The sequence below is a fragment of the Plectropomus leopardus genome, chromosome 21 (genome assembly GCF_026936395.1).
Source record: "Plectropomus leopardus strain MGB_pleo_1.0 chromosome 21, ASM2693639v1, whole genome shotgun sequence".
Lineage (NCBI taxonomy): Eukaryota > Metazoa > Chordata > Actinopteri > Perciformes > Serranidae > Plectropomus > Plectropomus leopardus.
In genome coordinates this window covers 5,481,751-5,506,684 of record NC_142196.1, presented here as the reverse complement: position 1 = coordinate 5,506,684, position 24,934 = coordinate 5,481,751, and the positions used below count along the sequence as shown (strand labels likewise).

The 24,934-nt window shown below is 39.8% G+C and overlaps 1 protein-coding gene across 17 annotated transcripts in view; it reads left to right on the top strand.

The window, feature by feature from the left end:
• The window catches only part of svila (supervillin a), a 101,277-nt gene that overhangs the window by 22,254 nt on the left and 54,089 nt on the right, over positions 1–24,934 (top strand). For 6 of the 17 annotated variants that reach the window (XM_088072286.1, XM_088072290.1, XM_088072287.1 and 3 more), the window contains exons 1-2: positions 15,221–15,700; positions 23,511–23,574. In XM_088072286.1, the coding sequence (XP_087928412.1) occupies positions 15,643–15,700; positions 23,511–23,574 (122 nt within the window). In that variant the 5' untranslated portion in view covers positions 15,221–15,642. Of the gene's footprint in view, positions 1–1,224; positions 1,383–15,219; positions 15,701–23,510; positions 23,575–24,934 lie in introns of those variants that run through there. The other 11 variants (XM_088072288.1, XM_088072283.1, XM_088072284.1 and 8 more) reach the window with 7 other exon arrangements.

The following is a 24,934-nucleotide window of genomic DNA, read 5'->3' as shown; positions in this document are numbered from 1 at the left end:
ATGATATTAATATATGAACTGGAGAGCTGTTAGTTTGTTTCCAGCTTACAGTGAATAAATCATCAAGTTAAACACTCCTACGGTAGCAGTCTAATGTAATGAGTGGTACTAGCAGTAGAGTGAGCAGGTGAGGCCTTGTGTTTTTCTGTCCACCGAGCTCCGATCATGACTATTTAGTCACATTTTGTGATCATGAAGCACCAGTGCAACTTTGAAATATTAATAATATTTCAACCTTAGAGCTATTACTTTGTTGCCTGCTAACAGTGAATGACTCCTGGTGGTATCTGTTAAACAAAGTCTTAGTCTTTTTTTTTTTTTTTCCACTATAAAAATACTTTATTTGACTTCCTTATAACTATATTTCCCTAAATGCTTTTGTAACAGTAGTGTATTCCACTTTATTATTTGACAGTAGATACTTAATTGAATTTCATTGTACTTTATATAACTTTATTGTAACTGCAGTTCATTTATTTATTTTTTATTTTAGTAGTGAACATTAGTCTAAAGGACATTTAAAAATATTGTGCAATAGTGCCATAAAATATCGCAATAATATTTTAATGCCATACTGCCCAGTCCTACTCACAACCCATTGCCTATTGTGTGAAAACAATTTAGCTTTAATAGTTTTCTTTTTCTTTTAAATAAAAAAAAAAAACTGCATTCATGGTGAAAATCTGTTTAAAGAGATTAACCAACCACATTTTTAATTGATAAACGTTTCGATGACAGACTGATGATTTCAGCAAATATCTAAAGAGTGTTTTGTGACCACACCAGATAAATTAGGACATATTAAAAAAAAATCTCAAATGCCAGAATATTTAGGAGAGCCTGGACTGTAGCTTCAGTGTTTGTTAACTTCACTATGCAGTATTTTACAATGGTAATTCCTTAATTTTTAGCTTTTGAATGTGCCAGGGTTTAATGGCCATCTTCCATCATCTTAGCTTCCCACATCCCCCTTTTTGATTAGCTTCACTTGTCACTTTCGTCATTTGATTGATCTGGCCTGACGCTGATGGAGTGGGAAAGCACCGTTCTAAATTTATCACTAACCCACCCACCCCTCGTGTTCATGCCTGCTGTGGATCTAGCCACAACACATGCGCCCCAAAGGAGGCTCGTAGATAGAGAGGGGATGGGGGATGGGGGGTGGGGGGTGTTAGCTGGCAGGCCCTTTTGACCAGTCTATCTTTATGTCCCAGTAGTCCTGTCCCACAAGCCTCCAGAGCTCTGACCTTCCCAGAGACTGTGGAACCAGTCGACTCTGGACAACACAGGAAAGACTTTTAGCTAAATTCTTCTGTAAGCACCTGAAACACTTAAACAATAAGACCCAATGGCTTTCTAAGAAGATACCCTACATCAAGAAGGTATGTGGCTTCATCTGATGAGTATTGTTGAATGTGTTTTGGTGATTAAATGCTGCTTTGATGTACCTTTTTAATGGTTTTATCAATTAGATAAAACGTTTGACGGTTCGAGGCTTGATGCCTATACAGGTAGGTTCCTAAAGTTTTGGAGAAGTAGTTAAACTTTTGAAAATTACAAGTTTGTAAGAAAATCACATCTGGATTATGGTAATAATAATTTAATACAGTCTGGTACATTTTACCAGTTTATAATGAGACTTTCCACCTATGCTGGATTTTGCATTTTGATCAGCAAACTGTCCTTGTGTCAGCAGTCAAGATTTTGGGGCTACAGAGCCGCTCCATGTGTGATTCATTCAGTGCTGAGTGACTGACTGTGGAGACTACAGTTGTTCATTGTGCTGCACCTGCTCTCACTCTGTCAGGACGCACCGACAGAAATAGAGTGCTGCCTAACAGGGCAACACACACCAAACATTTTACACAAGTTTTTCCATTGATACGAGCCCTGTCTTTAATTATTACCCATACTCTCCTTTAAGCACTATGCTCAACACTAAACAATCAAAATGAATGTCCTGTTTTAGCAACCACCTCCATCTAATGTGTGAAAACTTCTTTCTTTTAATTAAAATGTTAGGGCAAAACACCAAACCAGTGTAATCCTGATGTTTCCGTGTTCATACTTATTTAAGGGTAATGTTTGCGCTCTTTCATGCTATGGGAGAAAATACAAGACATAAGTATTTTAATTTTAGCAGGCACTGAATTCTTTGTACTGACATTTTAAACACTATCTCAGTGTTTTTGTTCTATTTTGAAATTTCTTGATTTGCTGTTTTAAAGGATGAATTTGATTATCCCCCCCAAAATGTGTCGCCTATCAGAGCACGGTCTGTCAGTCATGTGATCCAAGAAAGCGGCTTGAAAATTGAAAATTGAGTTAGTTTGTGTAGTTTTTGTGCAATTGTTTGTACCTGATTTTGCTATTTATTTTTCAGCTTGCATTTTTGGATCTAAGTTTGTGAACATTGAAAAAAAAAAGTATGTTAAAATTCAGCTCCTAAAGTGCAAATCAAAAAGTGTCATATTTTAATTTCAAAAAGGTACATTTAGAGCAAATTCAGATTTATGATTTTCAAAGTAAAATATTCCAATGCTTTGAATTCAGAGGTGTTTAAATTTCAATATTAAGGATTCGGTGGCTGTTAAAAATTCAAACAATTATGTCTCTTATTTGCTTCCATACACGCATCATTAAATCATGATGCCCTGAGCGATTGGTTTATTTTTACCATCCGCTCCAAATATAAACGAGTCCCAGTTCACAGTTACTTAATTGGCTGAGGTCTGATCTGATTTCAAGCGTGGGAGGAGATGAGGCAGAGCGGTGATGTTTACTGTCTACCATTACACACTGTCAGTGGTTGGCTGTTTCTCTGGCTGTGTCACTGTCACTTTTCCCAACTGTTGGTCACGGTGTCAGACTGCCGCGGGGGCAATTGCTGTGATTTGACTGGCTCCCATCCAGAGCAACTGATCTCTTACTGGGGTTGAGAGGAAGTGCACTGTGTTCATGTGTCAGAGTATTGATGGATCTGTGTTGTGTCTGGGTCCAGGTAATCATGTGGAGAGCCCTAGTTGGAGTGTTTCATTTTCCTTTTGGGGAGTTGAGCTCAGGCCTGATGGCTTATTCACCTGTCAAGATGGAGAGCTTGTTCCTGTCAGTTTACCAGGAGCTGCTCTATCAAAGGACACATTACTGCGCGAGAGACCTACAACAGTGTGTTTGCAGCCTTCACAGACAACAGAGACAAATATCTGAGCCTGTGTGTGGATTAATGTCTCACTGACAGAAGCACCAGGACTGGACATGTCTCATACTGCTGTTCAAAGCCTTATTTTAGCCTGGATGTCCCCTTGTCAACAGGCAGGGATAGCCAAACACAGGGACGACAAGTTAAATAGGGCTTAGACTGACCTGAGACTTTTTTTTGTTTAGTGCTCTGTCGCCATAGCTGGACATGAACGTGTCACATGTGTGTCCCAACTCAGATTTCCTTGTAGACTCCACATCCTGTTAATTTAATCCCTGTTGTCAAGACTTTTGTCGGGATATCAACTGGCAGTCTAGTTCAAGATTTGCTTTTTTTTGTTGTTTAATTTAGACGTGGTACTTTTAGAAATTAGTTGAAATGTCTGTCACATTTTTAACACAGTCTAAGGTCCGGCATTAGTTTTCTCCAACCAACAATGTTGGATAACCAGCTGAAGCCTCGAAAGCCAAATGTTTACTGCCTGTAATTTTATTTAAATTCAATTAAGGGGGACCTATAATGCTCATTTTTGGGTTCATGTTGTATTTTGGGGTCCCAGTATAACAGTTTTGCTTGCTCTAATGTTCAAAAAACACCTTTTCCCTCCCTCATACCTGCTGTGCTTGAACACCTGTATTCATCCTGTGTCTAAAACGCTGTCTTTTATACCTGGTCGGCATTTCTGGGTCTTCTGCATCTCAGCATCTCTGTACAAGTCATTGCAGCAGAGGAATGACTAATGTAGAACAGCGGCACTTTTTATAGGAACATATGGTATGTAATGTAAACACACATTCATATTCAAAATTAAAAAAAACCCATAATATTTAACGAATAGGTTATATATGAAATAAGAAAAGAAATACCCCTTTTAAATAGCTGTAGGGCCTTAAGGCAGCTTCTGCATTCTTATCTTTGAGACACTGTATTTCAGTTGATAATGTGCTTTCATGGTGCACATTACTGAATTTGTGCTAAAGCATTAATATTTTTTTGGCCACTTGGGGGCAGTGGAAAAAGTTGTGAAAACTATATTTATAAAGGTGACATGACTTAGCAAAAAGTTTCCTTTTTACACACGCAGCAGACACAGAGCAACATTAGCATGTGTTTAAAGTCGTCCAACTCCACTTTTCGCTCTGTTTCGCTCTCCATCCAGGAAAATATCTGGCTCTTCAGCTGCTAATTGTTCCGTTATGTTCAGTTTATGTCTAGTTGCTAGCTTTGTGGATTTACTGTTTTGTTTTGGGCAGTATTGATTTGAGCAGCTCTGAATCAAATAAATCATTTTGGCTCTGCTCACCAACAAGTAGTAGCCTATACAAAGGAGGAAACTGTCACATAAGTTGTAACCAGGGGATGTTTGGCAGAATAATGACCAATTAATTACTAGAATAATGAATGCACAGGTGGAGTCACTAAACAAGTTTGACAGTTAGAGTTATGACTTTCCTGTCTACTGTAATTGGATCCATGTCCATCACTCTGTCTCAGCCAGATGAGGCTAAAATGTCCCTGTCTATGGACCCTCGCCAGGCTTAATGTAGCACCCAGAGTCTTGCAGGAGGCTTAATCCTGGTGGTCTCACGTGGTGGGTCTTAAGTGCATATTTACACCTCCACAACAGCTTTTCCTTTATTTTAAACCCACCGGCACCAGGTTAAAATCTAATTAGTGGTGATTTATGATGAGCCACTAATAGCATGGAGGACTTTGAGCTGGGGTCTCTGCCCTTGACGTTGACCTCAGACTTGAGCTCTGACACTATCTGCTGTCGGTGAGAGGCATTACAGACCGCAGGTATTCATGATTTTGTTACAGTTTAACACCACAAAAGATACAGATAAAGACACAAAAGTGATGCAAATACATTAAAAATTGCAAGCGTTTCTCACTAACACATTAGAAACTGTAGCTTTTGTACTTTGAGTTTTTCAACTCTGAATCCTTTGGCAATGGTCATATGCCATGTTGTTTTTATAATACTTAAACCCTAAGCCTTTTACCAAACCAAACTGTGAGTATTGAACACAACCACAGTGATGTGACATGTTTCATGTTGACTTGTCTTTGGACCTTTTCTTAGAATTGTCTCTATTTTTAATGGAGTCTGGCTCGACTGCTGAATTAGCTTTAGTAGATGAGAAGTCGCTGGAAGAAAAGGCCAGAAAGTGAGAGAGAACAGACCATCTCTGGAGACACTGTGGGAGCGTACTGCCAGGTGTGTGCTGACAATTCGTCAAAAACTCTTTGTAGAAATACTCATGAGCAATTCATACAATCTCATAGGACGTAACTGTGGAAAAGAGGAATCACCATGGTTTGGATCATTCAGTGAAAAGATATACAGGGAAAAAAATAAAAAATGAGGAGAAATAGTAGCCATTAATGATTGTGTCTCACTAGTTTTTATGTTGGTCTAACTAACGTTGAGTCACCCATAGTTACTGGTCCTATGCCTGTCAAACTCTCCATTCTTCAGGCTCATTAATGCTCAATGTTGGATACATATAAGGATCGAGCCTTTGGGCTGTACTCTGTATTCATTTTGTCCAAATTTTTGCACTTATTTTGAAAGCTTACACACAAGCAGGGGGGCAGTGTAGTATATTTTAAGCGAGACACAACAAATACATTTTAAAAAATAGCAAAACAGAACAAATCAGTAGGCCAATACAGTGAAGAGAATGCTCTATCCACATGTCTTGATGTATTTAAAGGCCTCACAGACCACCAATGTCCGCTGTTGCCAAGTTTGTTTCTATGCAGGGTTTCCCACACATTCATTTACTTTTGACAGGCCACTGCAATTAAAAATAGATTTTCTTTTTTTGATGCTGGACCGTTTATTAGAAGCACTACTGTTTGATTATCCATTGCACCACACTTGCGGAGCACAGAGCGTACTGTTGTCACAGATGGAGCAGTAGAACAGCAGGCGCAGTGATAATGAGACGGTTAGTTGTGCTGGGTAAAAGTTTACTTTCACTCACTCTACAACACCATCTGCTCTCATCAATCAATCTAATCATTTCTGAACGGATTAAATGATCAACTATCCACACCCCGACGTTCATGGTACTGCAAAAACATCTGAATTTAGAGATAGGGCACAAAATGATAAATAAAAAGGGACACATGTACACAAGATTAAAAAAGAAAAGGGAAAGTTCTCTGAAATGCATAGTCAGTGTTGCCTACTTGGTGTCTTTCTTGCTAGACTGAGCAACTTTATTTCTAGAGAGCAACAAATTTAGACACTTATTCAGACCAACAGGGAAAGTGTTCAGTTATATGCTATGGTATTTCATCCCCATACAAGTTGCTTGCCACAGACGTTTACTGGTAGTGAGATTCTTTGGTTACGTTTACGCTTTTGCTCTGTGGATTGGAAACGTGAAAAAGCTCTCATTGCATTCAAATGTTTTGTTGAGGATTTTTTAAAACCTAATTCACCAAAATGTAAAATGCTTCTATTATCCCAAATGAATACTTGATGATGTCATTTGCAAATGGGTGCATGACATCATCTGGCGACTTTTAGCGACTTTTGGAGCCAGTGCTAGCTACTTTTATTGGAAAAGAGTTGGCAAAAAAACCGCATGGTACCACTCTCATTGGAGCAATGTGGAGAAGTCCAACACCTGGCAGGCCTGTTGTACCTTGGTCCAGTTGCTAAGCTGTTTAGGGGAGGGATTTAATGAAAGGTCAGTTTATACATCTATTCAATATCTGTGGCTGATCAAAATGTTCTTTACAGATCAACCATAGATTAGCACCTATGCTGTTGGTAACATGTTTATTTATTTAAACATGAAAGACCTGTACTACAAATCTCATAGTTCACTGAGTTTCCAGCTCTTACTGTGGAAATAGGTGTATCCTGCCAGGCACCAATCACTGCAGCTACATTTGGTTCACTTCACCAATGGCAGCCGCCACTCCGCTGGCTCACCTCAGACTGTGTCGACTCTGGAGGGAAAGGAGAGACACAGGCTTTCCACCGCTGCCTCTCCATCCCCTTAAGTGTTCCCGTCCTGCAGGATGACAGTTCTTGGGAAGGTGTCCGCAGTGCTTGGGGATGGAAACAAAATTCCCTGGCAAGTGGGATCGATGAAGATTTCTGGTGCCGTAGCTCTCTCTCCTGACCAGATGTGCTGTGTATCACACTAAGGCACGCACATGTGTGTTTATTTAACAGCTGAATGCTCTGAATGTGTGTGTGTGACTTGGGTATTTATCTGTCCCCGGGGCTCGGTTTGAATCAGATAGTGTAGACGTGTGTCTCAGGGTTTCAGGTGCATCACATGCCTCAAGGGTCACATCATCACTGAGGAACAGATGGTGCTGTATCGATTTCTATAATTACAAATGAATCGTGATTGCAGTTATGAGTTTGGAAAGTGTGCAGCCCTCTCACTGTTAGTTTCTTTCATATTAAGGGGCAAGAGAAGGAAAAATGTTATCTGGCATTGTAGTAGGTTTTTTGGTCTGTTTTTGTTATTTGGTGCATATTTTATTCCCATGGATGATTGGCAAGAAGTAGACAATGTGACTTCAGATGTTCTTACCATAGTAACCTGTTTAATAATAAGAAAATGATAATAGCAAATGTCAGATTTTGGTGTCTGTGAAACCGCAAATGTACCGTGGAATCACAAAGCAAGACTTCATAGAGTTTGAAAGACAGTGCAGGAAATTCGTGATGGCATTGAACATCACATATTGGTGATACATAACAATTTAGGGATATCTGTGGGTGGGATTTTTGCTTTGTAAAAAAGCATTAGATTTTTTAGATTTTAAAGAAAGTGGGGATGATAACAATTTATCGATGATTGATTAATCGGTCATTAGGAATTCGATCAACCGTGTGAAATTTAATCAATTAATCAATAGGGTATGAAATGCTGTCAAAGTAATTACAATATGCTGCTGTGAGTTTTGACTGAAGAAAAAAACATTTATTATTGTTTGACATTGTATGGGTTGTTTTTTTTTCTAAATAATGATTAATCGATTGTTAAATCAATCGATTAAGGACAGTGCTTACAATTTTCAACCCTAAAAGAAAGACTTGAGATATTTGGATATGGAACCACCTTAATCTTTCCATTGGTTTAACTGAGTTATAGCTGGGTCAAATTTCAGCTGTGTGATAGGCCTCGAGGCACACATCACTAGACCTCTTGGAGCCCTCCACTTGAAGTGACTGAGTCCACTACTTAAGACCTCTTATCTGTTTTATTTTTGGAAAGCCACGCTGAGGTATGTGTGTGTTTCTGGGTGTTAATACACTGTACAATGGCCAGAGAAGGTCAGCGTTGTCTTGGTGTATCTATTTGCAGTGCAACTGTAAAATTTCAAAGACTTGAGGCAGTTGTGAAAGGAAGTCGATAACGAGGGCTGAAGCTCGCGTCCAGGAGTGTCTCTCCTAAAGTTCGACGTCTGTCATGTCTGACCTGAGGCTCTGTAGGGTGCAACTGAACGTACATGTGCACAATTATATTTAAGCTAGCTTGTCGACTCTGTCTCTTTACATTCATAGGACAGATTGGCTGGCAAACATTTCCATTTCAAAGCTGTTTGCAAGTAAAATAAATTACATCTATGATTTTTATTTTATTTTTTTTCACCTTGAACATTATGGGTCAACAAATAGGACAAGGAAGCAGCATATTTAAGTTAAATAAGAAACAGGGTAAGAAAAAATACAAAAAAAGCACAAAAGAAAAGTCAAATTAAAACTTAAAAAAAAATCTTGCAACATCAAATGCGTATAATTCATAAACTTGGAACCAGTCACATAATTTTCTACATGCATAAAAACTACTCGATCGTCAACAAATTGCTGTATACAAAACATTACAAATTACCCACAGAGATGTAACAGCTTTGACAAACTTGTTTTAACAAATAAAACTATCATGATTTTTGTAAATTAAAATAACTGTTGTTAAAATGGCGCAACAGTAGGGGAAGAGTATATTATGACTTTTTTAAGAGTCAAAATTCAATGTTTAGGACTTCAGTGCAAAGACTTGAGACTTAGTTGTAACTTGCAAAACAATGACTTAGTCCTACTTATGCTTAAATTTAAAAGACAAGTTTTAGTTATTCCGCTTTGACACAAGCAAAACACACATTACACATTATTTTAACCACTTGCTACAGTAGCATTTTATATGCTATCACTGCTTACACATCAACAGACACTTTAACTATCCTCAGCTCTTTAACAAAATTATCAATTGCTTTCAGTGGACATTTACACACTTTTTACTTTCCGATGTTTATGTGCAAAGTCCCTGCGCATATGCTAATAGGCATACATGATACAGTGGTTACGAAATGATCTAACTTGTAGATCACTTTCAAATATGTAGTTGAAACTGACATCTTGCAAAGAACATTTTCTACCTCCTTTTTTATACCAATTTCACTCTTTTCAGGTCAAAGTGCACAATGAAAAATATGTTTGCTTCAAACTGAAACCCCATTATGCCTAGAAGACATCAAACAACATTGCAAATGGAGTTTTTGTCTGAGTTTTCCTCCCTTCAACTCCCTTTATGTTCATATATGAATATCTTTACCTTTCATTCTCTCCCCCCAATCTGAATTTATGGCGATGCTGCAGAGGCTAAGGCTCTGTTATGTGTCTGCAGAGACAGCATTGTGGTGCGCACTGGATCCCTCCACCACTCTCTCGCCAGACAAGACGGATATCTTTCCTGAGGGACGCCATAAATCTGTACTTTATTTCTAGTATGGCTGTGAAAGAGCCCAGAGCAGGAGACAAGCCCTGCTAATGCTTATTTCTATCCTCCTGTCTCAATGTTCGCTGTCGTCTGAAAGATTTTCCGACCGTGAAGGTGATGTGGCCATTAAGCACTTCTCTCGTAGCAGACCTGTCGGGATGCCTCTGCGCAACGGAGGTCATTTTAAGTGCAAACATGGACTGTCTGGAAGTGTTTATCTAATAATGACCCAGTGACTGGCTGCACATGTGAGCTTGTCCAGGCTGAAATAGCATCCACTCTGAATGCGTAGCTGACTGAACATCTGGGGGGATGATTAGTGGAGAGGTGTGGCTCTGTTATTATGACATTAAACATAACCTGCCCCGCTCTTGGTGCTGTTTAATTTCAAGAACCTGAAGTGCCTTCCTCCTAGTGTTCTCCAATATATCAGCCTCATACTGACATTGTTATTGCAATTAATACATTTTATTAACAAGTTAACATTTCAACTGACATGACTGCGTACATACAAACTGACTCTTCAACTTTTAACAGTGAATGTACTCAAACTATCATTGACACTTCACTGAAATTTCAAATGCCTATATCATTTGCAGTTAACTGACCTTTCAACTGCTTTTATCTTACTCACTAAATAGCATTTAAACTGCTTGCATCTCTCACATTTCAAATGACAGTTGTTTGGCAATGACTGTTTTCAGTCTCTTGTCAACATAGATATTTTTTGACAGTGTTGTTGCTTTCATCCCTTCTTTTTAAATGTAGTTCAACTGCTTTCAGTAAATACAAACATAAGTAGATGAACTACTTTTAGTGCATATTAACTGAAAATTCAACTTTCTACGGAGCTTCAGAGTTAAAGAAAAAGCTAAAATGCCTTTCAGTGATTCCACTTCAACTGCTTTTAGTGATTTCATACAAGCTTATAAGTCCATGAGCTACTTGTAGTGCATATTAATTGAAAATTCAACTCTCTACAGGACGTGAAAGTGAAAGAAAAAGTTAAAATGCCTTTCAGCGATTCCACTTCAACTGCTTTCAGTGCTTATTCAATATTCAGTCGGTCAAGGCTTAGGCATCAGCCAACATTTTAATTGCTTGCATCTCTTAATTTCAAATTTCACATGCTTTCAGTAATTAGCCCACTGGTTTGTGCTCACTGTAACTGGTGCCAACTCCTTTTAATGCTTAAATTTCAACAGACACTTCAAGTTATCATGTGCATGCAGGTTTTTTAAACAAGGAAAACCCTACTAAAATAGACAGAATGACAGTAAAATCCAGAGTAAAAGATTAAGTCACAGTGGTTTTTGTGACATGCTACTTTCAACATATAAAAAGTCATGTGATGCTACTGTTTTTCGATGATTTCGACATGGATTTATTGTTGCGTTATTGTAAAAATGGTAGCATCATTAGTGAGTTTACTGCTTTCTCTCAATTGTTAATGCATTATGCACAGGAACATCACTGCGAGGTCTTCAACCCATTTAATAAATTCAGTTAAATCCCACATAAGAATGCATGAATTTGTTTTATTTTTCTTGGTTTCATGGTATTTCAAAGGCTGACAAAAACAAAAGCTTGGGGCTAACATGGAATGCCTGTATATTTTGGCACGAAAGTGTCACCACCACTTTGAGCATCAACACAAATTATTGTCAATTGTCAGCTTTGATCCAAAAATACTGGTACTCTAATGGTGTTCAGACCCTACATGGGTCACAGTGTAGTTTCCTGGAATGCTCTCCTTAAATGGCTTTAGGTTTCCTGGGACATATCGGTTTCACCACTTTGTCATGTTTTACAGTGTGGCAGCAAAGATGGCTTCAATTTTCAATCACATTGCCCTTTGAACCAGTTTCTGGTCTCTGTACTGTCATCTCAAACCATTTTCGACTGGTTTATAGTCTGTGTTGGCATTTACGGAAGCAAACTTCCCACAGAGTTTCCCAACAAAGTAGACGGACCACTTCTAGGAAGGTTTGCCTTCCTAGAAGTGTTTAATAAGGCTTAAGGATTATATTTTATTAAAGGATCATAAATAGTTAAAACTAGTTTGAAAACTCATCTTCACAGCCAAATAATAATCAATATCAGAGCTCACTCTTAAAGTCAACATTCAGCTGGCTTTCCTCAGTTTGTTTAAAGTGCAGCTTCCTGTTCGACTCTTTGGCTGTGATATGTAGCAAAAGTAATTCCTCTTAATGCGGCACTGCACAGGCTCAAATTCCTCATTCCTGCTGGAGCATACTGACTAATTATTACTCAACAAACAAATTACACACTATCTATTCCTGCCCATATATATATATATATAACTACCCCAATTTCATATACAACTCAATACAATATAAACAACTATCCCACTGTTATGTACAACCAAATATAACTATCCCAGTTTTGTATATAACCAATTACAATATAAACAGCTATCCTCTTTTTGTATGTACAACCCAATACAATATGCAATCTAAACACACACACACGCAAACGAGACCATTTAGCAATTAAAGTGACTGCTTGCATACTTCCTCTCTTGGTTCTACATTACCGTCTGAATAATCCCCCAATCCACCACAAAGATTAGAGAGCAAGAGCAGCGTTGCATCACTGCAGCGACCTGTAAGGACTTGCCTTACCTTGGAAGTAAAGGCTCATCGTTGCTAATAACAGAGTAGGAACTGTAGGGTGGTTTTGTAGGTCTGATGTCATTCTTGTTGCAGATGACTCAAAGAAACAAACATTACATACAAGTCAGACAGATGGTAGATAGAAGTCGGTGTAGAGGTGATGATGGCAGCTTGGATAGTGAGATCTGTCTTAGTGGTTTGCATTTGATTTACATCATCGATGACTGTACATCATGACGTAAAGGTCCTTCAAAGGAGATTTTTACATGGTTACCACACTATATGTTATAGCTTGTATAGCTAGACTAGATGTCACATGTTTGACTCTGCCTTTTTTGGAAAGCATCAGCAATTGAGTTGTCAGTTTGTATGTGAGTATTGTATACACAATGCTGTGTGTCTTATATGCAATAACTAACAAAAGTTTTGCTGGGTTTAAAAACATTTGACCCATCTGAATAGATAGCAGCACCCTTCTTCCACAGATTCTTGATGAAGGACCCAAAGACATTCATGGCTGTAACCAACTAGGCATGTTGCGCTGATGGAATTTCCCCTGCGATGATATTGGGTGGCTCAATAGTGCATCATGCTGCATCACAACCATTTTTGTTGTGTTTGGCTGGAGGCATTATGTTTTCTGGGAGTCTGTCCATCCATCCATCCAATTCTTGTGAAAGCGATATCTCAAGAACACCTTGATGGAATTTCTTCAAAATTTTCTCAAACCTCTGCTTGGACTCAGTGATTAACTGATTCTATTTTGGTAGTCAAAGGTCAAGGTCATTGTGACCAGGTCTGTCCCATTATTGTGAACATAATATCTCAAGAATGCCTTGATGGAATACCTTCAAATTTGGCACAATTGTCCACTTGGACTGAACAATGAAGGGACTCAATTTTGGTGATTAAAGGTAAAGGTATTTGTGACCTCACAGCCATCATATTTTTATGAATCCAATACCTCAAGAAGGCCCAGAGAGAATTTCCTCCAATTTGGCACAAACATCTACTGTGACCTTGTGAGGCAGCCCCGATACCACCACATCAGTGGGCTGAACAGAGATGATGTGCAGATAATGGTGGCAGACTGCTAGTAAAATATAATCATGTGGCTTATAAACTGCTTTTGCAGTTGTAAAAAAAAATCAAATGAAATTATCACAAACTGGAATACTTTGCCTCACGTTTTAGTCTCTTTAGCACCCTCATTTTTTTTAAACTAAACTTTCAATTTGTAGTCACGACCAAGTCAAAAGTTCATCAATAGCTTTGTTAAAACATGACTTTTTGAATAATCTGCTGACAGTCTGGCAGTGAGTTTGAGTTTGATGAATCACAGTCCGTCTTCTGAGGGCTGGTGCTGAAAGTAATAGAGTTTAAGTGTTGCGTGCAGGTAGTGCTCTCCCTGTCTGCTCAGCCCCCGTGTGAAATGGCAGGTTTTTGATGTATGTGTGTATGTGCAGTTCACATGCTGAGCCAGATGAGCTCATCTCTGAGACGGATCCTAAAAATTCCACCTCTAAAGTTTACACACTCCAGTCAGTCGGTCAGTCACACCTGTGAAGCCCTTGATGGTGAGGCTAGACAGATTTATAGGTTTTGACAAATCTTATGATGTGATAAGCCTGGTGTGTGGTGGTGTTTTTCAAATCATCCAACAACCTGCTTTACATTTACAAGAAGTGTAGAGGACATGCACGTGTTCTGGAAATCACAGCATGGGAATAGTATTATCAGGCTTACCCTGATTCTTGCTATTCTGCAGCCCCCAAATTGAGATGTTTGCGACCTCTTCCCTCCGCTAGATCTGCTTTGTGTTGATTCCCGTGTGTTTAGTGCTGACAGCTTCTTCTCTGCATGCTGCAGAAAGATAAGATACCGCTCACTGTTTTCCTAACGGCGTCTGAAAAGCAGCGTCGGGCTCTGCGCCAGCCTCCCCACAATGCCCTCACGGTACAATGACAAGCACGTCGTCGTCATGTTGATGTATAGGTGAGGTGCGTGTGAGTGCTTTTGTGTCGTTCTTGGCATTCACTCACTGCATAATCATAATAGGAAATGGGTTCACACACGCCATGGCTCTCTGGGAATATCAGTTTATGTGTGCTTTGGGACGCACAAACACTTTTGATGAGTGCGTTAAAGGGAGAATGGTGGGGATGTCGATAAATCAGGCTATTTGTCTTCCCCATGAGCCTCTTTTCAGCTGTTGTACGAAGAACCACGGTGTTAAGCATAATGATAGTGGACATTGCAGAACTCTCTCTTTCTTTCTTACCATTTCCTCGTCCCTCCCGCCTCCTTTCTTTCTCTCTCTTTCCATGCTGTTCTTTTTATTTTGTCCCCGCTGAGAGATGACTGGAATTTCTCATCTGGCTGAGAGGGTCATTTTAACTTTCTCCTCTTCCCCTGCTCACTTTATTTCCACTCCCATCCACCCTGCCTGCGCTTCTTCTCCCCTCCTTCTCTGACGCTATGCACCGGTTTCATTGGCATCCCGCTCATGTGTGCGAGCCAAGGGAAGGCAGCACTCTCCTGGGATACTCTTAACTATCTCTCTCTCTCTCTCTTTCTCTCTCTCTCTCAGACACACACATACACTCTTTTCCTCTTTTCTGTGCAGCTCATTCTGAAGCATGCAGGACACTTAGCTCCAATCTGTAGTACGGATGGGGCCTAATTTGCTTGCTAATGAGCTTAGCCCTCTCTGAGCAGCTTTTAGCCCTGCAGGACAGGTTGTTGTAATGGGTGCTGGTTAGCTAAAGGAACCAGAGCGGAGGATCTAACAGCCACAGCTTCACCACTCCTCCGTTCCCCTACCAGGACCTCGACTTGTACCGGCACTGCGGCTGGGACGTCTCTCTCCACTCCCTCCCTCCTCTGCCTCTCTCTAACGCTACCTGACTCCCCTCTCTCTCTCTGTCTCTTTCTCTCCGTCTGTCCCAGAGCACTGACAAACTGCTTTTGTAGCTGCATCATCTCTCAGGCAGCTCCCGTCTTTTTCATCAATTTGACCCACTCCCCCCCCGACTTTGTTGCCAAAATGTATCGGAACCCGTGGATCTCGAATTACCTGACTCATGTCAAGTTTTGCAGCCAAGGTAAGAGCAGCGACTTTTGGGGGCTCTGCAGCTGAGATTTGGAGCTCAGGCTGGGAGCTCGGGGGGACAGGTTACTCCGGTTGTGGAGCTGGGAATCTGAGCTCTTAGAAGTTGGCAGGCAACAAACTGCAGACTCCCGTCCTCTCTGCTCACTGTCCTGCTTTCCAGCCAGCTGTCCTTGCACTGCAGCTGTAGCCTCCAAGGACACTACGTAGCAGAGATAAGGGACTCTAACAGTGCAGGGGGCTGTTCTGAGGAAGAAGCTATTTCGAGGCTCTGCAGCTACTTGGACTCAGATTTAGGAAAGTGGACTTGCATATATGGATTTATTCTCTGACTTTACCAGTGGGGCTGAATAAAAAACCAAATTTACTGAATTGTCAACATTTTTACACTTTTATCGACCTAGATTTCGTCGCATCATAAAATATTCACATATAAATCCTAAAACCTTCAGTCATAGGCCAAAGACTAAAAGACTAAGTCACACCAACATTTAAAATGCCAACATTTTTCAGGAAAATCAGTTTGTTTTAATGGAATTGCTCCAGACAAATTCCATTGCAAGGGCAAAGTAAATATGTGCAATTTGTTCATGTTGTGTTTAACTCTGGTGAATGTTCACTCTCAAATTTGCACTGTTGACCAACAGCAAGCTATCATGACAGTTGCATGGATGCATAAAGAGTACTGGAAACAGTGTTTGGGGCATTGCCCCATTCATTCCTGTAAAAGATGCTTAATGGTGCATTAAGGCACTAAAGTTCAACTTGGTACAAAATTCCCCATATCTTCCATATCACTGGGCCTATAGAGCAAGGGCACTAGAGACTTGCGCTGCATTCATGTGATGTCGAAAAGGTCGTAGTTTCTGATTTGGACAGTCGTTCTTCCGACTTTGTTGTGTTCATGTGCTTCACGGTCGTAAACTGAGAACGACATGGACACTGGAGAGAAGATGGGTTGCATTTTAATGCTAATAGTGTTTAGACAAAAGGTTGATAACTGTTTACGTTTTTTGAAATGTTTTTATATATTATTTTTTATATATTTTTTATGTTATATATTATATTTTCATATATTTTTATATTTATACTAGGTCACTCTAGATGGACAGCAGTTAACACTAATACCATATTACACTTAACATGTTGCCCTCCATGTTTATGCATATGACGTCAAGTCAGCAATCAAAAATAACGTTATTATCAACGTTAGTATACTCGCCTAGCATGCATTATAGTTAAACATTTGTTAGGACCAAGGATGGTATTAAATAGTAATTTAATACAGTTTTTCTTCCCTAATTTTATTATAAGCCTAAGAAAAATGCTGATATTCCCAAAGGCTTCATTTTTTTCCTTTGTCATTGTGCCTTTGTATTTGCTGTAGTTGCTAAATTGTTAGCCTTAGTGGCTTTTAGACGCCAGTAGTAGCATCCGTGTTGCTGTTGCCTAGCAGCATTTTCTGACAACTTAACCACTTGAATGCCAAGCATATCTTGTACATGTATTCTCATGTAACCACAAGATCATGAGAGCCCTGAAAAGGCAGCATATGTCACCAAGCATCTCTAACCTCTTCTTTCATGACAAAATGGGGTTTGATTTCATTGTGCCACTTTCTGTGGTGACTGGACAATAACACAGAAGTTCTGTCATACTGTAATCAAACCAAGCATGAGTCAGCATGATTCAGGAAATATCGTGTATTGTAATATATATCATTGCATGTTATCGCTGCTAAGGTAAATTTAGAGATCATATCATCCCGCTATATTGTGCACAAGCCACAGGTTTATGTCTGCTGCTCAGAGTGCGTCTCATTCCCACCCTTCTCTAATATTTCCTGAGTGAGAAGTGAGTGTTGAGATCTGGCTTCTCCACGCTGAACTGTCTGGGAATCCACAACAGGTGGCCCACAGTTTCAGGCTTTTACACGAGCAGAGAGACTGGTTTTTCAGGGAAGGAGGGTGTGTGTTGAGGTTTGTTCGAGGGTTCAAATGTGTCAGTGTAGTCATCTTTTGCTCTCTGTTTCCTCCCCAGAATTAAATTAGAGCCTGAGCTAGGACTCATTGTTATTAGTGTTAAGGACATAATTGGCTTATTGTCACATCCTTTTGTCAAACCTACTGTTTGTAGACACGGCTTTACCTCATTTCTGATTCTCCATCTGTTTTTTTAATGCTTTACGTCTTAAGCTTCTCTCAGAAAAGCTTTAGTTACAATTTGAGTCTCCCAGCAGGCAGGTGGGGAGGCAGAGGAGGGGGCGACTGTCGGGGGGGACGTTACGACTTCCACATGCACGTACACACTTGTAGTGTGATGTAATGCAAACAGTTAAAGAGTGACACGTTTCCTTTTGGGCTCGCTGTAATCCCAGGAATCTGAGTTAATCCTGTATCTGGACATATGCTCGGCCCCTGATGCCTCTATAGTCACCACGCTGGGTTTTTTACAGTAAGCATTGCAGTTTGATTGACATCCACTCAAGTCTTCTTGTGAACCCCATTTATTTGTAACCAGTTCTAATTGGGAACTTTGACCTGAGATTTGGGTTAAAGTTGGATTTGTCGGGGCAGAGCATTCCCAGAGACAACTTAGCTCCTTTGTCAATAGCAGGGACACTCAACTTGTTTTGCATGGGGGCCACTTTTGCAAAATGACAGGAGGCCCGGGGCTAGTCCTATACATGTTTCTAAGATTTTTGGACATTTCGAGGATTTTGGGATGTGTCTAGGATTACAGTACATTGCTCAGATTTTAGCATGCTGCCAGTATTTTAGGACATTTCTAAGATTTTAGATTGTTTCTGGGATTGTAGGACATTTCTAGGATTTTAGCACAATCCAAGGATTTTTGGATGTTTCTAGGACTTTAGGACTTTTCTCGGATTTCAGCACATTTGTAGGATTTTAAGACATTTCAAGGATTGTACCATATTCCTATGATTTTAGGACTTTGGGATTTTGGGAGATTTGTAGGATTTTAGGACATTTGTAGGATTTTAGAACGTTTATAGGATTTTAGGACATTGTAGGATTTTCGTGTGTTTCTAGGATTTTAGGACATTTCTGGGATTTTGGTGAGTTTCAAGGATTTTAGGACATGTCTTAGATTTTAGAACATTTCGAGGATTTTAGGACATTTCTTGGTTTTTGTGGCATTTCTAGGATTTTAGGACATTAGGGGCTTAGCTACGACCAGACTAGGGGCGTGGGGGATCCTCCACTGCCAATTTTGTTTTGATAAACAAGCTCTCTTTTGATGCTGTTTATGTACCTTTATGTAAACTATAAGTACAAAAACAATTCCCAGTGTGAATCATTTTATTTTTTTATTGTGAATTATAAAAAGACAGACTTTGTTATAGAGTCTTTCACACCTTTGATACCTGTACATAAAAGACTTTCCTCACGTCAGAGCCTGAATGACACTCCACTGAATCATGAAATCATTTTATCCTCATGTTTTATCAGTGTTGAGCTGCTTTTTACAGCCTCATCAGCGCACACAGGGCACAGTGTGGAGGAATTCCCAGCGCATTCCCTTGCGGCTATAGAAACCATAGTGTTTCTGTAGATTACAGCCAGCATCAAAGGCTCTGCCACAGCTGTGATCACTGTGGAGGTTTTTATGCCTGGGTCTGGAATGACGAATGCATCGAGGCGGCCTGGATGGCCCGCATGCCCCGACATATAGGCTGTGTGAGGTGTAAAAGGAATACAGGTCCGGGCTTTGGAGAACTCTGCCGCCCCACAGGGACAAATACTTTTGTTATTTTCACACTAGCAGCTCATTAACCTGTGCTTCAGCATCTGGTTTTGTTTCACATTCTTACTTGGAAAGAATTCTGCTGTTTGTCAAATTGAGTGTTAGTCTTAAATACTTGACCTTTATGACTATTGGTCATGATAACATTTTGCTCACCACCTGCACTGTAGAGATCCGGTAAACACACACTCTGGCAAAAACTTGTTGATTGAGGCAAAAAGTATAAGCCTGGTGCAGGTTTCTAAAAATCCTCATTTACCAGAAAATATTGCAAAGGCTTTCCTTTGAGTGAGAGAAGTAAGCAAAGAAAGTAATTCACTGGGAAGTCCAGGATCTGCAAACGGTAAAGCAGTTGTTGCACAATTGTCTACAACTGGAGTCTTCATTTGTCATATAATGGTAGTCAATGAAAACTGCACCTTGTCTACTTAATCATTTTATTCTTGCAACTTGCAGAACTATCCCATTTGCAAGTACTTCAGTAATATGCTCACATGCACATGGAACAGCAGGTAAATCAGCTGGCAAGCTGACAAGGAAGTTGCTTTACTTTGCTGCGTACTTGGCTTTTCTAGCCATGGGGACATGTGCCTGTCGGTGTTCAGTCAGATGAAAAATACAGACTCGGTGTTCGTACATTTAGTGTAGAAGTCCATACATCTGCACAGAAATAATAGAAAAAATATAGCCTTTTAACTTAAGATCATCATGTTTAAATGCTTCCTTCAGTATCACAAGCAACCCATTTGATGTTTTTCTATATGGATCTAATACAGCAGGATATTTTATGGAATTGATGACCAGAATGTAAAGAAATACAGGCTAAAAAAATGGGGCTCAGGCCAAACCAAATTGGCCACCATCATCGTTAGATGTTTATGTTAAATTGAAATTCTTTTTTGATGTTGGGTTATCAAAATCAGTGTCAGGACATATAATGCCAATGTCAGTTTGACGCAGAATAATGAGGACAGATGAGATTGATATTTTGTTGGATTTAAGTTATGTTGTAACAAAATCTGTCTTCCAAATGTTTCATGCCAACATCATCTTTACGTAGAATTTTTAAAAAACATTTAGTTGGAAAGAATGAAGAACAAAACCCAGCATCTGCAAAACCTCACAGTCTTAATGTCCATGCAATGTTAGGTTCTAACACTGTTAGACATTTAAAACATTATCAAGCTGATTTTCACTCCATCAATATGTAACATCCATCCAGCACAAGAGTCCAATGTCTTTCTGACATCTTATTGATGTCCAGCGCTAGCTAGGAACAGCTTTTAAAGTATTTCAAATTAAAGGAACAACCTAGGACATGTATTGCACCACTTGCAAGATAAATCATGGTATTTCTATAAAGCTCAACTTACTCCTAAAATAAGGTTACATGGCAGGTCTAGCCAAGGCTTGTTTTGGGTATACTGAAAACCTAGATAGATGTGACAATGGAGCAACAATGTAAAAGGTTCAAAGGGTTTAATGTGAAATTTTATGTGTTGAGGAAGTTCTTTTAGCCCAGATTTTATTAGGCTCTCCAGATTCAGGTTTGTGGTTGCAGATTTGTTCTGATGTTCGTGGGAAAATTGGCTGCGTTCCTTCAATTCCTAGAGAGACAAGTCTTATCCAACCAGTGTTTCCTACCTTGAAATATCTACTAGAATGTTGTCAACCTAATTTTTGGATCTTTTTCAAACGACAACACAATCGGCTCAGATTACAAGGATTATCATTCAAGGCTTGTAAGGAATGAGCCGTGTTTTCACCAGCCGTATTCCACCCAGCTGAAACAATACACGACTATCCCCAAACACATCCAGACACACCGCCCTCTCAAAATAAGCCGTCTCTCTTCTCAAATGGTGTTTTGCTTAAGTAGGAGGGATTTAAAGCATCAACCCAAACATCCTTAATAAGGACTAACAGATCAGGAATGGTGGGGGGCTAAGGTTGGGCGGCCTCGGGGGAGAGTTTAGGGGTTTGGGTGGAGCAGTGGGGGAGTGGGGTTGGGGGTGTCATGTGGCCTTGAGGTGAACTCGGATGGGATGGAAGTGGGACCACATGTTTGTCCCAAAATTGCACGGCTCTCGCCACGCTGAGGTCCGAGGGCAGCCAAAACCACACTTTAGTGGTTTGGAGTGAAGTAGTCATTCCTTAAAGGGATGTTCCGCAGAACTCGCATTCCTCACAAGACTGTTTATGATGTTTAATACCCACTGATGCTCTTTTTCTCAGTAATGAGGCCATATTTCTGTGTAGGCAGGTGTTTATGTCACATTTTGCCCTTCTTTACTGACTTTGGCCGTTTTCCTAATAGATACCAGACTCTATTAGGTTTGATTGTTAACTCTTGTGTGTTAAATTGGTCACATAACTCCATAATAGTGTGTTTGGTATATTGCGGTGATACTCAACTTATGGCCCATGGGCCAAATCTGGCCCCTGGTGGGGTGCTGGTTGTTGTTTTTGTACTTAAAGTATACGTAAGGTGCCAGTTGAGGGTCCCCCGCACACCCTGACTGAGATCCTAGCTGAACCCCTAATGTGTTAAAAATCGTAGGAATGTCCTGAAATCCTAGAAATGTCCTAAAATCCTAGAAACATCATAAAATCCTACAAATGGCTCTGAAATCCGAGACATTTCCTACTACCTGAGAAATGTCCAAAAATCCTAGAACCATTGAAAAATCCTAAAAATGTCCTTAAATCCTAGAAATGTCCTAAAATTGTAGAAATGCCCTAAATCCTGGCAGAATCCTAAAATCCAAAATGTCCTAAAATCTGAGAAATGTCCTCAAATCCAAGAAATGTCCTCAAATCTGAGACATCCAAAAATCCTATTAATGTCCTAAAATCCTAGAAACATGTGGGGCTGCTGCGACTGGCCCCAGGACTCCTGTCATTTTGCAGAAGTGGCCCCAAAGTAAAGCAAGTTGAGTATCCTTGGTATATTGGACACTATGGCTCCTCTGTGTCTTCATGCTGTCCCCTATCTGTATTCATAGCGGGTTTAAAGTGCTGCCCAGTGGCGCTGACGTGCTTGGCTCCTCCTGGCATCGTCCTAGCTGCACTGCAACCTTGACGTGCGATCAGACTTCACAGCGCCCGTCTCAGTGACACACACACAGTCAGTCCTCTATCAAACCCTCGAAGCTATGACCTCAGGCGCGGCACATAGACTGATACTTAAGACGGAGACAGTCACTGTCTCTGGGTGCAAGTAGAGTAATGATTTGTTGATGTTTGTGGGGGCTAGAGGGGCTGCAAGCCTTTTTAACTACACAGATCACTTGTTATTTGATGCGATTCAGTCAGGCAGGCAGATTATTGTTTTCCACATCATTTGTTTTCTCTGTGGAAGTCCACTTAATTAATGTGGTCCTTTGCCAAGGACCTGCAGACAGGCCCACTGCTTCTCCTTACAATGTGTTCATTAACCCTTCAAAACTTGAGCAAACTGTTGTTTAAAAAAAAAATGGGAAAAGGCAATGAGCAACTTGACAAGAAATTACTCAAAAATAATTTGAAATAAAAAAAAAAAGACCTGAAACTGAGCACAAAAAGATAAAAAAAAAAACAAGACTAAAATGAAAAGGAATTAATTGAAAAAAATGTGCTAATATACAAACACATGTACATATTTCTGTGACATGATTTAAAACATGTAGATATTATTATATTTTCTGAAAGTTTCCCCTATTTTTTAATACACCTCTAATAATTCCATTTCTCCCTTTTTTTAAAACAAATGAACAAACAACAGACCTCCGGCCATTTTCTTGTCATCTTTTCCTAATTTCTTGCAGTTTGTTGTCAAATTGCCTTTTTACCCCAAGTTTTTTTTTTAAAGAAACCAATTTTTGTTTCAGTTTTTAGAGGTTTTAATGCTTGTAAAAGGCATCTTAAAGCAGCACAAGAAAACTGATGGTGGTCCAGGTGTTTAGGGGTTAAAAACTTGAGTTTCTGCTGTTTAAAAGTGAAATAGGGGAATGAGCTTTGTGACATTACTAATTTTGACACTTTTTTCCTGTCCACAGGACTCGGGAGTGAGACCCCCATTAAACTAAGCAACCCCAGATTGCTACAGAAGAGAGCCTTGAGGTAAGACGTGCTAAAAAATGTAATGTCTAAACCAGTTTCATCAGGTTTTCAGCTGTTATACAACTCAGGTCCGCATACAGTAAGAGATCTGACATTAGTAAATCATCATCACATTAAAGCTGCTGTGTATCTTTGATAATAGTGGTGGCAATAATAACTTTTCTTCAAACAAAAATGTATGCCATCAGAAGGATTTTAAAGATTGTACAACCACATAATTATCCTTCACATGGGAGCTGTAATTTTGAGATTTTAATGTTAAGCACCATAAACAAATGAGATCATCATCATCAACACACATTGACCTCATTCACTGCCCTCCTCTCTGCATGAAGAGTCTTGACTCATATTAGTTCCAGGCTGCTTTTTTACTCTCTGTGTTGAACATTCGTGGATAGTTGCAACCCTGTAGCGGTTTCATCCATTCAACAATGAAGGATGTGCGTCAGTTTGGCATTCTGTGCATGTGCTTTTCCTGCCGCTTGGCAGTCTTTGTGTGTCTTTCAAGATGAGTTTGTACAAACGTGGGTACGGAAGATTTTCTTGCACAACCTCTCGTCAAAGCAAGCGTCCGATTTGCCATGTTTGTCTTCATCTTCATCTACTTCTTTTTCATCTTCTTCTCCTCTTCCTTCTCATTCTTCTTTGACATTTTCTTTTTCCTCTTTGTCTGCTTCGATTTTTTTCTGTCATCTACTTCTGTCTTCTTCGTCGTCCTCATTTTAGTCTTCTCCTCCTACTTATCCTTCTTTGTCTTCTTGTTCTGCTTCTATGTCTTATTTTCCATCATCTTCTTTTTTGTCTCCTCATCCTTCTTCTTCGTTGTCTTCTTTGTTTTCTTATATTTAGTCTTCTTTTCTTCCTTCACCTGCTCTTCCTTCTCCTTTCTTCTCCTTTCTTCTTTGTCTTCTTTTTTGTCTCTTCCTCCACCCTCTTCTTCTTTTTTGTCTTTTTTTCTCTCCTCTTCCTCATTTGGCTTCTTCTCATTCATCTTTGTCATCTTCTTTCCCCTCCTCTTTTTTGTCTTCTCTCTCTTCTCCAACTCCTGCTCCTCCCACTTCTTCTCCTTCTTTTTCTTTGTCTTCCTCTTCATTTTTTGTCTTCTTTCTTGTCTTCTTCTGGAACTCGAGCATGCACAGTCAGTGTCCTTGCTATACTAACAGTCTACACTGTCACAAAAAATTCACTGCACGTGGACATTCACATGGGTTCAGCTAGTGCGGACACTTGCCAACATGGTTGGATGATGATATTAATGTCATGCCTACCGTTATGGACACACATATGCAGAAAGTATGTGGTGGCCTTTAGCCATCATAAGCAACTGGTCACACCAGAGCAAGTAACATTGTAGCAGCAA